The sequence below is a fragment of the Maylandia zebra genome, linkage group LG15, assembly GCF_041146795.1.
Source record: "Maylandia zebra isolate NMK-2024a linkage group LG15, Mzebra_GT3a, whole genome shotgun sequence".
Classification (NCBI taxonomy): Eukaryota; Metazoa; Chordata; class Actinopteri; order Cichliformes; family Cichlidae; genus Maylandia; species Maylandia zebra.
Window position 1 is genome coordinate 25,471,966 of NC_135181.1, and position 13,874 is coordinate 25,485,839.

Genomic DNA, 13,874 nt, shown 5'->3' on the forward strand with positions numbered 1-13,874 from the left:
GGTGGATGTTACACTCTGGAAATGGAAGGAAGGTGAGTGTTATTAACCCTCTGTGGTCCACGGACACGCTGCACCTCCAAATCACATGACTGATGTAAGCTGACATAGCAACAAGCTGCAGCCACGCTGAGTTTCTATTTCAGCCCACATTGAAAATTCGGACTTCAAAGTTTTTAAATTTTAACTACAGGCCAGTAAAATCCAGAGTTATGATAATATATATAAGCCATGCTTTGTTCTAAATACTGTCATCACGTTTGTGTGTGTTTTAAGCGTTTTGTAAGGACAGCCAACCGTCCAGTAAAATACAGAATCGTCCCACATTCAGAGAAAATATACTTAAACTAGAATGGAAAAAGACACAAAGCTGGGGTTTTTCTGCGTCTTTATGCTGCACAGCTGCCTCTTCTCTCATTCTCTCCCCCTCCCTCTCCTGTTACTACTTCAATCATGAAACTGATCAATGATCAGCTGATCGGCTTTTCTCTCTTGTTTATTTATCGCCCACTTTGCACCAGAAGGAGGAAACCAGCGGATGTTGCGCTAAACAACAGCAGCACGTTTAAGCTTGATCAGCTGTTGTTAGAATTTATTTAATATTCATTTCTAGTATCAGCTGATGTTTGCTGGAGCCACAGCTGTAAAGCTGCTGGTCATGATATCGGTTTGTATATGTGGTGAGAAAGAAACATGAGGATGAAACCAGGAGATGTCCTTACTGAATCATCGGAGCTGAACAGGTGATGGAGAAACAGGTTTACCTTAGGTGACATGAATGAGTTGAAGGGAAGTTATGAACTGTTTCTGAGAGACAAATAACACCAGGATCCTTTTTTATGTAGCCGACAGCTGGTAACTGTGCAGGGGCGGGTCTAGCAAAGTGTTGCCAGGGGGCCAGTTAGGGTGTTAACAGGGAAAGGGGGGCACAAAGAAGTACATTTCTTTCTTATTCTCATTTAAAATGTCTAGCTTTTATTAGATGAATCTTACAACCAAAGTTTTTATCTGACATAAAATGTATAGAAATCATACATATACCAACAAGACTGTACATCACTGTCACAACAGTGTTTGTTTTCATTCAAAGGCTTTATGGCTTTAATACCTGGTGGGTCTGTCTCGTCAAAATGCTCAGGCCGATTTTTTGTCCCAGTCCAACTCTGGGCACGACACGCAGTGAAATAATCTGAGAAGGTGCATTAAAAAAAATAAATGGTCGGGCCAGCGGTGCACATCGCAAATTAGCTCGCATAGAAACAGTTGTGCTGCTTCTTAATGACGGTATCTTAGCTAACAACCCCAACTATCAGATTCAGGTTGTAATTGGCTAAAAATAAGTTTAACTGTCTTCAGAACATTGCAAATGCCTTATTGACAGTATTTGGCTCTACATATCTGTGTGAGCAGATTTTCTCTCACACGAGTCCTCAGGTAGCCGTCTGAACGCTGGACACTCGGGGACCTGTGTCTCTGAGTGGGAGACCAGAGATCACATTAACATGTGTATCTCTGTATTAACAAACATGCCATATTGGCCCAGTTTTTTCTTATCATTGTTGTGAGGAGACCATAAATAGCATTTGCATTTTCTGTTGTACAGTTCATTTGCTGTTATGGATAAAAAGTCTTTTTTGTTTCAAAATAGCTGAAAACTAGTCGCTGATAGCTGCCAACATCTGCGCACAAATATAATTGTATAAAGTGGTTCTATATAGTGTGTAACTATTGATATAGAGCATAAGTAAATTTATTGCTAATGCAATCATATGGCACACTGACTTCTGAGGAAATTTTAGATGGCACTCATCAGAAAGGTTGCCTACCCCTGCTCTTTCTTTTGAGCTTGGGTTGAGCTAAGGCATTTAATAAATGTTAAACATCACCAATATATTTCTAGGCTCTCTGAAATGTGATTATGCACTGGCAAAATTCAAAATAGAAGAAGACAGAGCCGAGTTCAAAGTCCATGGCTTTATTAGAAAAATAGGTTTACGTCACCTCGCTGTACAGTATAAAACAATTCATCTGCAAACTGCAAACACACTCGTTAGCAAAAACAAACAAAAACACATTGTTGACCCATAAAATCAAGTCTGGTCTAACATGGAAACAAACACTAATGTGGCTCTATTTTTCCCCATAGAGGAGGTGGCGGCGGCGGCAGCAGCAGCACGGCCCTCAGAGATGGGACAAAGCTCAACATGAGACCAAGCCTCTGGGCTCATGTCAAAGGTCAAAGGTCACAACACAAGGCAGAGACACAAAAATGCACTGAAAGGAGCTTAAAGGAGAAATCCAACCTCACATTGTCCTTCCAAAGGCTACAATGCAGTGACTCTGGAGCCGCCGATCTCCCAGAATTCCTCTACTTTAAAGGGACGTGTAACAGATCATTCTTTTCTTTCTACTAATCGATCAGAGTGATTGATCTCTCTGCGAGGTAGAACAAAGATGAAAGCGTCATGGTGGGGGTAACACCACCAAAACCTAGCGACCAAACCATTTACCTCCAAACAAGTTTCTAAACAAAATAATTTAATTATTCATTCATTATATTGTCATTATTAAAAGTTCTGAAATTATTCAAAATGGTCAAACTGGCGTTTATCGATGTCATAGCGGCATACATTTCAACTTTCATGCTCAGAGATCATTTCTCTCACGAGAGCAGATGCAACATAATTAAAATTTCAGCTCTAAAGAACGAGTGCGTGTTTAGAGACAAGTGTTTTTAAAAACACTGACTTATGGGTGTTTCTACAAAAGATGAAGGGGGGGAGGCATCACCCCTTTTACTAAATATTTTCCAAATATAGTATTTTAACAGAAACATCAAGCGGAAAACAAGTTACGAGTATTCCTGCAGAACCCATTTTAAAATGTTTTTAAACGATGGCCAACCCTGTAAGTAGCCTTGTTCGAGTGGCTTGACGACAAAACTGCAGTGGCCTTTTACGGCTGTTCGATATAACGATATATATCATAAGATGATATAAAAACGTCTATCGTTTCCTATTACGCTATCGTTTGTTTCGTAGTGTCCTAAAATAAAGTGTTTACAGCAATATTTTTTCATCGTTTTGATGGTCACTGTAGTGGCTATATTAATTTCTTAAAGTTCTCTCTTTCTCATATTTAATATAACCACACTACTGACGGACAAGCGTCTGTTTTTACGTGTTGTCGTTAGCAACAACGACGGTAACACCATGGCGTGGCTCCGCTGTCCGCTTGTTTGTTTTCCACGTAAACCTTTCACAATAAAGCTCAAGATCCTGTTGAGACTTTTCAAAATAAACTGAATCATGTCAAAGAGTATGCAGAGAGTTTACGGATGAGAAGAAAAAAAAAAAAAAAAAAAAGCCGTCAGGTGCTAAAAATAAACCTTAGACTCAAACTTCGAAAGAAAATGGTGGCCGTTACAACTTATGTCTAAAAATGTATAGTTTCATGCATCGGTTAAAACACTCGAATCAGGGTAAAGGACGCCTAGCTGGAAAAACTTCATGCAAGTCGAGTTGGACGAGAGTCAGAATTTACAGAAAATATGACATGTTTGTGATTTATATCGTTGTCAGGACGATAAATGTCTTCTATCGGGATATGAGATTTGTCATATCGCACAGCCCTATCTGTCAGGGTTAAAAAAATAAATAAACAAAGAAAAAGCTTTTATCTGACACTGAGCATAAAAACTTGTTTTAAATTTTGTTTTCTGAAGAAAATTAATTATCTCCTTTTGATTCAAATAAAACCACAGATCAAGGTCTGCATTTCCCTTCAACGTTTAACGCTGAAAGAACAGACAGATGTTAAAATGTTTTACTCTCATTCTAACATGTCTGACTATATTTTTACTCTTTTTAACCAGTTTTAAATCGCAGGAGTATAAAACTAAGTGTTAAAACTACTTTTAGGCTCTTTGGTTGGTCATCTTCTCAACCAAAACAAGCCTTAAACTCCCACCCTTCCAAATACTGAGCAGCCAGCAGTAAATTTCTCCTTTACACTCGCACCAGTGAGAAGTCATGAGTCAACACCACAGGTAAATTTCTCATAAGCACATACATACATGGCATGATAGTCTACAGAGGCATACATACAATGCAAAACATGTAACCCATTTTCTTCCAGACCCTCTTAGACATGGCAGGATGTCACATGACATCCTAAATCTGTAGTTAAGACAGCTGTTGGGTCAGGCTGTGGAAGACATGAAGAAGAGGAGGGCTGTGGTTTTCAAGCCTTACAAATAAAAGACAAAACAATCTGTCCGTTAACTTCATTGTCACTCAGTTCATGTACAAAGACAGCAAAAAAAGGCATGTTCAGGCTCGCTCCCACAGGACCGGCCGGTGCCAGGTCTCAGCGAGAGCCTCAATTAAATCAAGTGCTCTGCTGCAAGGCCGGAGAGGCTCGAGCCCTGTCTCAGTTTCCTTAAGTAGATGATCTGAGGCGTTTCCGTGAAACCGAGGTAGCTCGTGAACCAGTTTTCCTGCGAGACCCAGGTGTCGGCACCTCACACGTCTCAGTCCAAAAACTCAGAAACAACAAGTCCCACTGCACCACTCCAAGCCTCAATTTAAAAAAGTGCAAAGCCTTTTCCAGAAGGATGTCCACCGTGACCTCAGTACATCTCACATGGCTGCCTTAGGGTTGGAGGAGGTGGGGTTTACTCTTCTGATCATCTTCAAACATGGCAGTTCGAAGATGATCAAAAACAAAATGAAAAAAACCTTCCTTTACATTGAAAATCAAAAAAATCAAAAAATAAATAAAATAAAAGGCTGGACAACCATTGGACCATTGAGTCAGCTGACCTTACCATTTCATCCACCGAAGCCCGCAGCGTGCGTCGCCGTCAGTCCTCATAGCAACACATCAGGACCAGCCTCGCCCCCTTTTTCCTGCTAGTCAGGTAACAAAAGGAAGCAATTAGAGAACTGAAAACAGGATCGCATCACATCTACACACATTTACAGTTTCTGGAGCTCACACGCACAAGCTCAGACGTTAACATGCACATGGCAATGCCTTAAAGAGAAGACGGCGAGCAGAGTCAGCCGGGCCGGTTATTAAACGTAAAACCGAGGTGCAGTAGGTGAGACGCGGCTCAAGACAGACAGAGGGAGGGAGGAGGGGGAGCAAGGTAAGGGGGTAGGTGAGGGGGGGGGGGGGGGGGGGTAAGAGCAGCCATCATTATCAGTAAAAGCAAAAGGGGAGTAAAATAAAAACAAAACACCTAGAAGCAGGTCATGCACAAGAGCACAATTATCAGACCTCCAGAGTAAAACATGCAAGATTAGTATCCAGGCCTTCAACAGCTAAGTAGATCCTTCTGGGACAAGGAAAAGCTTCACTTTGAAACAAATCAAATTGTGCTTTTATGCCCCCCCTCCCAAAAAAACCCCCAACCAAAGCTGATAACAAGGACTAAGAGACTTGTAGGGGGCGGGGCTTAACCCTGACGCTGCTGAGAGTGAATTTCGGACACCAATTTGTGAAACAATGTTCTTTGGACATGAGAGAAACTCATAAGGATGGAGTATGTCACTACACATACAGAGCACTTGAGAGATGCCGACTATCAGAAGGTGATTTGAATTTGATGGCATGCAAGGTGACACTGTAGCACGTGGCCAAACATTTGGCAAACCTTTGGTCCATTTTCTTCCACAAGGAGCCTTAAATTTGAAGGTAATTTGAAGAGAGAATTTGCCGAAACATGAATTTGCAACACAATTTGAAGTTTTGTACACGAGTGCGTGTATGTTTATTAAAGCAGACAAACAGCAAAGAATACAAGCCAAAATGTAAAGCCAAAAAAAGAAAAACCATAGGACTACGATGGTCCTTTTTTTCTTCTTTTCAATAACAAGACACGCATTACTTTTTGACAATACAAATCGTATTCATTGGATTTAAATACATGTTTAGGAGACATATGCTTTGTTGCCGTTAGCTACTTAAAACATGGTAACCAGAATTTCTAAAAACAGACATAAAGCTATAGCCAAATAGACAGCTCGAGCACATTTGCATCTAAAAATTTTTTCAAATTCCGTTATGGAAAATCTTTTAAACGCCCATTGTATTTTTTCTCTTTTCGTCGTTTTAAAAAAATAAAAAATAAAAACCCCAAAAGGAAGAGAGAAAACCAGTTCGCCAGAAACAGGTGGGAGTGTGACTAAGACGAGTCCAAGCGGATTATTAAAATATGTACAAAAAGGAGATCTTGCCAGATGTCACCAATTTTGAGGAAAACAAAAAGAAAAAAAATGCAGGCAACCGTATGGGATTGAGGGCCAATCAGATCAAGTCTCTAAATAAAAAGACAAAAACAAACACGGGTTTTGTTATCAAAGCACTACGGGGTTTACTTCCACTGCTGCCCAAAAGAATCCTGATAAAATTCCTGGTTGTCAGATTTGTAACCGGAATAGTTACCAGAATGATCACCACCTTGGAGCGGTTGCTGAGCAATGGGTTGAGAGCCCCAGTTCTGATTATTGGTCTGGCGACGCTTGGAATCTGGCTGGTTGTACCCATCAGCTTTGCGCTTTCCTCCTACATTTCCACCGCGGCCACCCCGTGCACCACGTACCCCTCCTCGCCCTCTCAGCTGCACGCCTCCTCTTGCGCCGCGCCCGCCACGACCTGGTCCTGGCCCGCCGCGCTGCGAGAAGTTTGCTCTCCCTCTGGGTGCCCCCGAGCCGCCACGTCCTCTGGCCGGGGAGGATCCGCCCCGTGCGCCCCTGCTCCCGCCCCGCCCCCGGCTTGGGGCCTGGAAGTCATCGTACCCATAGTAGGGGTCATCGTAGCCACCGCGGTAGTTGTGATAGTCATAGCCGTAGTAATCGTAGTAGTCCTCGTAACCGTAGTAGTCAGGAGGGTAGGCGTAGCCGCCTCTGTTCCCTCCTCGACCCCGATTTCTGCTGGGAGGGGGCATGTGGGGAGGGGGAGGGTAGTAGTAATAGTCATCGTACCTGATGAGAGTAAGACGGCACGGGTTAGAAAGACAGGTCTGACAAAAACAAAGGTTTGATTGCTCAGAATGCTTCGAGAAGACATTTCTTACATTTGCGTTTTAGCCGCTTGCCTCTGGGCTTTGCGCTCCTTCCTTTTCTGATCGGGCGGCTTGGCGAACACTATCTCGATTGGCTCTCCCTCCAACTCCTTCCCGTTCATTTCCTCCAGTGCCTGGACACAGAATACAAGACTTAACGTCTCTGCACCTCGTTTCTAATCCAGCGCCAACCATCAGGGTAACACATACCTTCACCGCACCGTCCCGCTCCTCAAAGTGAATGAAGGCGTAGTCTTTGAGCTTCTTCACTCGCTCCAGCTTTCCAAACTCACTGAAGGACGTCTCCAGGAGTTCCTCCGTGACGCCATTAGCGAGATTTCTCACAAATAAAACCTTCACCTGCAACAAAGTAAAGCTCAGATTTAATCAGCTCATCTCCTCCTGCACATTTATCAGCAGGCAGTAAAATCACATATTTTGGAAAATTTGATTGATTTAAAGAAGACAAAGGGTCACAATATGAACAAACAGATTTATGTTCAACAACACGAATGTAGTTAAATGTTAATATTTTATTATTATTTATATAACCTGCCTTAAAATTATACAGAGAAATGGCAAAGATTTGTGATTTCAGTGGTATTGCTTGTTTAACGGCACTTTCTGCATCACTGAATTAAGAGGGGAAAAAAGGGCAAGATTCAGTTTTTATGAACCCACCGTCACATTTAAAAATACAACAGTTCATTATAATGCTGATGTGTGTCATCTAGCTTGTTATCTCGTGTTTAAAAACAAAAAACAAAGACAGCACAAAGGGCATAAGCACTGATGTTTTGCTGCCAGTGCAGGGCCTCCTACTGGAATCAGCAACACAGACATGGTTTGCTTTGGAGAGTCAGCTACAAATGCAAGAATTTGACATCCGATCATCAAAAGGAGCCAAAGATTGAGATCTGATCTTAACATTTTCCTTCTTCATTAACAGCTTTAACTCTGGCTCTGCTGTCGTTTCAATAGAAACGAGTTCAGCATTTTAAAAAAAAAAAAAAAAAAAGGGGGGGGGGGGGGGGAATAACTTGTAATCTTTAAATCCCACAGCTTTAGGTTATTTTTAGTTACTGGTTATTTAATGGAGCTTTTAATCACTAATTGGACAAAAGCCTTTCAGACCTTAAAGTGAGAGGTGGGATTAAGTTCATGGGTGGTTGGCTTAAAGCAGGGGTGTCAAACTCAAATACACAGTGGGCCAAAATTCAAATCTGGAACAAAGTCGTGGGCTAACATTAATATTTATTGAAATATATTTATTGCTCCAGATATAAGAATGAATCTTTTCTTATGGACTCAAACACGTTTTGCTGAAAAACTGAATATGGAACAAGCAAAGCTTAATACTAAACTATATTTATGTTAGCTGTATAATACCAGTAGGCCAGCTCTAATAGTCATTTGGTATGGCTTCGCGGGCCAAATGTAATTAGGCTGCGGGCCAAATTTGGCCCGCGGGCCAGAGTTTGACACCTATGGCTTAAAGATTGAAGAACACTTCAGATTCCCAATGCTCACCTTGGCCATGACTTCTGGGTCGGGGTCTTCGATGGGGTCTGCCCACTCCACGGTCACGAGGTTGCCCCAAACTTTCACCTTGCCGCTCATTAGCCGGCGACGGGCCTGAGCGGCCGTTTTGTGGTCTTCATACTCTAAGAAGCAGAAGCCTCGGTTCTTCTTTTTGTCGTCGGGCTGATGGTAGAGTATGACATCACTCAGGCCCTCTGGGTGAAGAAAGAAAACAAAAACATTGCCTGTGGTTCAATATTAAGAGTCTGGGTGTTTCTGAGCAGAATAACGAGGACAGCAGGGCATTCTTAGAAAAACAAAACTGTCAGAAAGCATTACCTGTGACTTTGGAAAACTCTTCAACAATCTGCTCCTTTGTTTTACTCTTGGGAATTGAACCAACAAATAGCCGGTTGTTGGCAACAGATATGCACACCCCGATGTGCTTGCCAGGGCGAATCTCATGATTATTGCACTGCAAAAAATAAAGCCGATGGACTCTCATTAGACTCAAAACCTTTCCAGCACACAGGTTTTTGAGGTAACCTATTCTCATAGAGCAGAACAACACGCCTCATTCACGCATTCATGCAGCACTTTTCTCTATGGTTTTCATGCGAAAGTGCTTTATATCTAATATTCACAGATTCATGAGCAACCTGGGGTTAGCATCTTGCCCAAGACTATTTGGCATGCAGACTGGAGCAGGGATCGAACCACCAGCAAAACCCATTCCAATCAGAATATAACCCCCTTCACCTCCTGAGCTACAGCTTCCTCCGTTACAAAGTGACAGGTCTCCTGAACGCCGTCACTTTCTAGAAAAGCGACATGCTCAGCCGCGTGCTCCTGACAAACTCACCAGCTTTACAGCCTCCTGGGCACCCTCTTTACTGCAGAACGTGATGAAGGCATAGCCCCTGTTCAGGCTACTCAGCGGATCCATCATTAGCCGAAGGTCCCAGATCGGACCGGCCTTCTCAAACAGAGGAACCAGCTCGTCTTCGTACAGATCACGGGGAATCTTCCCAACAAAGATCTACAAGAGGACAAAAAAGAAAGAAGGATATTCTAAATATAAACACCCACAAGCAACTGGTTTTATTGAATATTTATTAGTTAACCAGCTGAAAATGGTTTCATTTCAAAAGTGCAGTTTATGTTAATTAGGAGTTACTCTTAAAGTTGCTTCAGTGAAGTGGACTGAAAACACTTCATGTCTGTACAGCTTTTTCCTATAAACGCTGCCCAACAGGAAAATCACATTTTACGCCTTTTTAAACACGTGCATGTTAAAAAGCTCAGTAAAGTTATATTGATATAAAATATGCACAGAAATATTTGCAGTCTTATGCATCCTTGCATTTTGACATTGGTAAACACTGAGACAGTGTCGGGTTAGCTTGTGCTGCACACTTTAAGAAGTTTAAAACTGGCTACGCTCAGTCTTGTGATAATGCCGAAACAAATATTACTGCACCATAATTCATGAAAAGCGAAGAAAAACCTCGTGTGAGATACTGATATTGAGGAGGAGAACATGTGAGGAGGTAAAGGTGACCACACTGTGTGGAGAACCCCACGTAAAAACAGCTGAAGGGAAAAACTAGGCAGGAATAACTGAGCTGGACCGTCAGGGGCCTTCTGCACAAACGCCTCATCTGTTAAGATGAGTTAACCGGTGCTAGTATCGGACCACAGGAACTACAGAGAATGCTGAAACTGTTCATGCTATAGAAGAACTGACAGCCCAAACTTTACTAATCTCCACTTAATCCAGCAAAGAAATGCTCCTTGTTCTGCACCATTAGGTGACTGTATGACAGGATAAACTGAGCAGTGCATTCGTTCCCCCCGTCCACGTGAGGCCAATGACACGCAAACAATTCACATAAACATCTACGGATCCAAAGCCCACATCACATTGCGAGACCTGTCACAGCGAAGTCAGCATATCTGAATACACCAAATATATATCCCAGTGCAGCTAAAACTCAAAGTACATCTCGTTAGGTCCTCAGAGTTTAATTTATACATCTTTTTTTCTCAGCAGTAAGAAACTGAAGCCTCGCATAATTTTCACCTCGTTAAAAGAAACTCTTCTTCTTCTGCTTCATGTTCTTCCCAACACTTTTTATAAATCAAACTCAGTGTTGATGTATCAGTTTTAAAACCTTTGTGAATAAAATTTCAGACCAAATATTGTCAAAATCATTGGTGGTGGTTTATAAAATCTTAAATATAAGTAAGTTTACTTTAGCTACGTTTATGCCTGTTCAGCAGAGCAGTGATTCCTGCTTCACAGAAGCTAATGAAGTGAATCTTGACGCCACTCTGATCGTGGGTTTAACCATTTAAAGCACCTCTGTCTGTGCCTGCCTTTTGTTTACAGCTTCCTAATTTCAAAACAACCAAATTCTCCAATGACATGATGTGAAAATGTAACATCTCAGGAAATAATACAAGACCCTATTTTCTATGAATTGACGAGGAGTACCTCTGTGCCGACAGGGGGCTGAGAACCCGAGTACACGGACTCTGGCGGGGGTCCGCCGTATTTCCTCTGGCCGGTTGTAACATCGAGTGTGTAGCTGGTTCTCTCGAGGAGTTCTTTGATTTTAGCCTCATCTGGTCCTTTGATGGAGTCTGAAACTTTAGTCCCTTGTTTCTCTCTCTGTCTGTAAGTCTTCATCACCCCACAGAGAAAGGCACTTTTATTCTGGGGAATAAGAAACAACAGAAAATTAGAAACCTGGACATTTAGCTGCCGTTAGGGGGTAAAAATAAACAGCCGAGCGTTCCCTTCATGTCTCGCATGATTTAAAACTCACCTGCACGTGTGACAGGTCACTCTCTTTGAACTGCACCAACACCTGCAGGGCTCCATCTTCGTTGAATTCTTTCAAAGCCTCAATAGCTCTTTCATCGAGGTCACCGTGTGCTACCAGGCCTGACGGACACAAAACACACCTCAAAATAACTGGCAAACGCACATGACCCCACCAGAAACACCCCCATACAACTTTAGAAACCCGATCAACTTCATCAATACTCAGCACAGGTGAGAAGGTTCACAGAGGCAGTGGGACTCGTGCAGTTGTGCAACAGAGGATTGAGGATGGATCATCAATGTGATCCAAAAGGAAGCAAAGTAAAACAGCTGAAGTATGAAGTATGAAGCAGTTTCATTATTATGGACATAAAAGTTTTCCTGTCATACTGCCAGGTTTCAGGAGGCTGAAGAAGCCCTGAGGTCTCCTTTCAGTGTTTGTCACCATCTGCTGGAGGTTCAGACAGTCCTGTTGACCTGCCGTGGACACACAGCTGCTCTTTTGTTCCTGCCAGCTGGCCTCCATCTACCTTCACCCAGGCCTTTGTAGTAACAGGAGTTATTTCATTTGCTCTGATTTCTATACTTCAGTGTGACAATGATCAATCTGATGCTCCCTCAGCCATCTGTCAGCAGCTGATACGACTGGTTTAACTACTTTGAATCAGCTCCCTGTTCACTGTTGTTCATTTAGAGTGTTGCTTAATTCACTGTCATCGTTTTATTTTATTACTGGTTAACAAAATAACCAGTAAAGACACGAAAAAGAGTTAATATTGCTCTGAATTACAAATTTCATTAACTTGTGCTGACATTCCTTCAGGAGCAGGAAGGTTTTAGTGGTAATTAAACACTAATAAACATACCTGAACAACAAAGGAGAAAGTGGCAGAGGATTTCAAAGAGTTCATGACAAATATTTTAACTCAGTCAAACTCAACTTTGGTTCATGGGCTACCCCATGTCATCTCAAGCAGGCTAGACCAGCACACCACTCCTGTGTTTGTAATGTTTGCATCACCTCTCCAGGTACTGTACTACATTTCATTCACAAATTTCAGATACTACTGACTTTCACACTGTGTGCTGGAGGGTGGATTTATCTGTGCACACACTGTGAGCTGAAAACGGAGGCAGGGCGTTCTCTTACCTGCTACATAAAGTTCATCCAGCTTCTCAGCGACATTCTGAGGTAAACCTGCCTCCAGTAAAGCCTGGAAGTGTTCCGAGTGGGTCACCTCGGCTGTAGTGTCCATCGGCTCCTCCGTCCCGTTCCCGTTAACGTGATCTGTGGCCATGTCTTCAGACATCTGCGCAGAGAAGTGAGCAAACATTTACCACCAGCAGCAACGCACTCGCCGGACTAAAGTGGGACAACAACATCAAGCGTGCAGTTTGGCGCCATCGTCCACTTGGTTTACAGGCAAGTCCTGCAGACGCTGCGAAACTAACACCACGTGTTAGACGCCAGCGGAAAAACAAACTTGCCCAAACAGCACACAAACAAGCAGCTAAGCAGTGAGCAGAAAAAGCGGCATCCATGTAGTCACCACGCGTCTGTGAGCTAACATCTGTGGCTCGTACAGATCACAGGCCTCACCGAGCGCGGTACGCATGGAAGTGCACAATGCACGAGATTAGCATTAGTTAAACAAGATCCAAAGGTCAAGCACGTGCAATTTGTGGTGATTCCGTGTGTTTGGCCCATTACTCATAACGTAGAGCACATTTATTTTCCCATTAGTATATGCAAACAGGCCCGTTATTTTTCCAAAATGCCGGCTAGCCATGAAAACGAGCTGCTATGCTAACAGCACCCGGTCGTGCAATGCATCGAACATTAGAGTGCAGAAAGCTGCAGGTTAATAGCCGAATTTAACATCCCCTCTCGTTGCCTCGAGAGCGTACGTACCATGCGAATCTGAATTTGGGTGCACGATGCAGCTCCGCCGTAATTTAGGTAGTCCGAATGAGGGGAAATTTTCACGCCGGGGCTCTCAGGCTGGCTTCTTTACTCCCGGTGAAACAAAATGGCGGCTACGTAACGTCGCAAACTCCGCTTCTCCACCCCACCCCCTGCGTGTACGGGGCTTCTGAAACTGCTTTTCATGGGCTACTTTGGGGCTTCGAACGGTGGCGTTGAACCAGTGATTCTTTATTTTATTTTATTTTATTTTATTTTATTTTATTTTATTTTATTTTACAACAAAGAGATGTCTGTATTTTAGTTTAAATATACTGCTTGTTTAAATGTATATTCTATACAATGTACGTGTAAATGTAACACTGCTTTTAGAGTAAATTAATTAATTTCAGATGATTATTTTTTCTCTTGCAATTTTATTATGAAGATGTTTAAGCACATAGACACCAGGTGCTTCCGGATTATTTCGAAGTAAAGTCTTATTTACTTTGATCCTTCAACTGGAGAACCTGTAAATTAAAATCATGGCGTTC

At 42.5% G+C, this 13,874-nt stretch overlaps 1 protein-coding gene across 4 annotated transcripts; it reads right to left on the reverse strand.

Annotated features, from left to right (window-relative positions):
- Positions 1–1,956: 1,956 nt before the first annotated feature.
- Positions 1,957–13,487, reverse strand: LOC101484536 (heterogeneous nuclear ribonucleoprotein Q). Of its 4 annotated transcripts, XR_191434.6 has the most exons (12): positions 13,330–13,487; positions 12,568–12,727; positions 11,419–11,537; positions 11,085–11,306; positions 9,450–9,626; positions 8,927–9,062; positions 8,597–8,802; positions 7,277–7,426; positions 7,079–7,200; positions 6,448–6,986; positions 4,826–4,910; positions 1,957–4,688 (listed from the first exon to the last, which is right to left on the reverse strand). XR_191434.6 is itself a non-coding variant. In XM_004561075.6 (11 exons), exons 1-11 carry the CDS (start codon positions 13,330–13,332, stop codon positions 4,882–4,884), a joined length of 1,860 nt encoding a protein of 619 aa, XP_004561132.2. In that variant the 5' UTR covers positions 13,333–13,487; the 3' UTR covers positions 1,957–4,881. The 4 variants fall into 4 exon arrangements, 3 of the variants coding, with proteins under 3 accessions (XP_004561132.2, XP_004561131.2, XP_004561130.1); XM_004561075.6 differs by having other exon boundaries at positions 1,957–4,907; XM_004561074.6 differs by having other exon boundaries at positions 1,957–4,910.
- Positions 13,488–13,874: the final 387 nt, after the last annotated feature.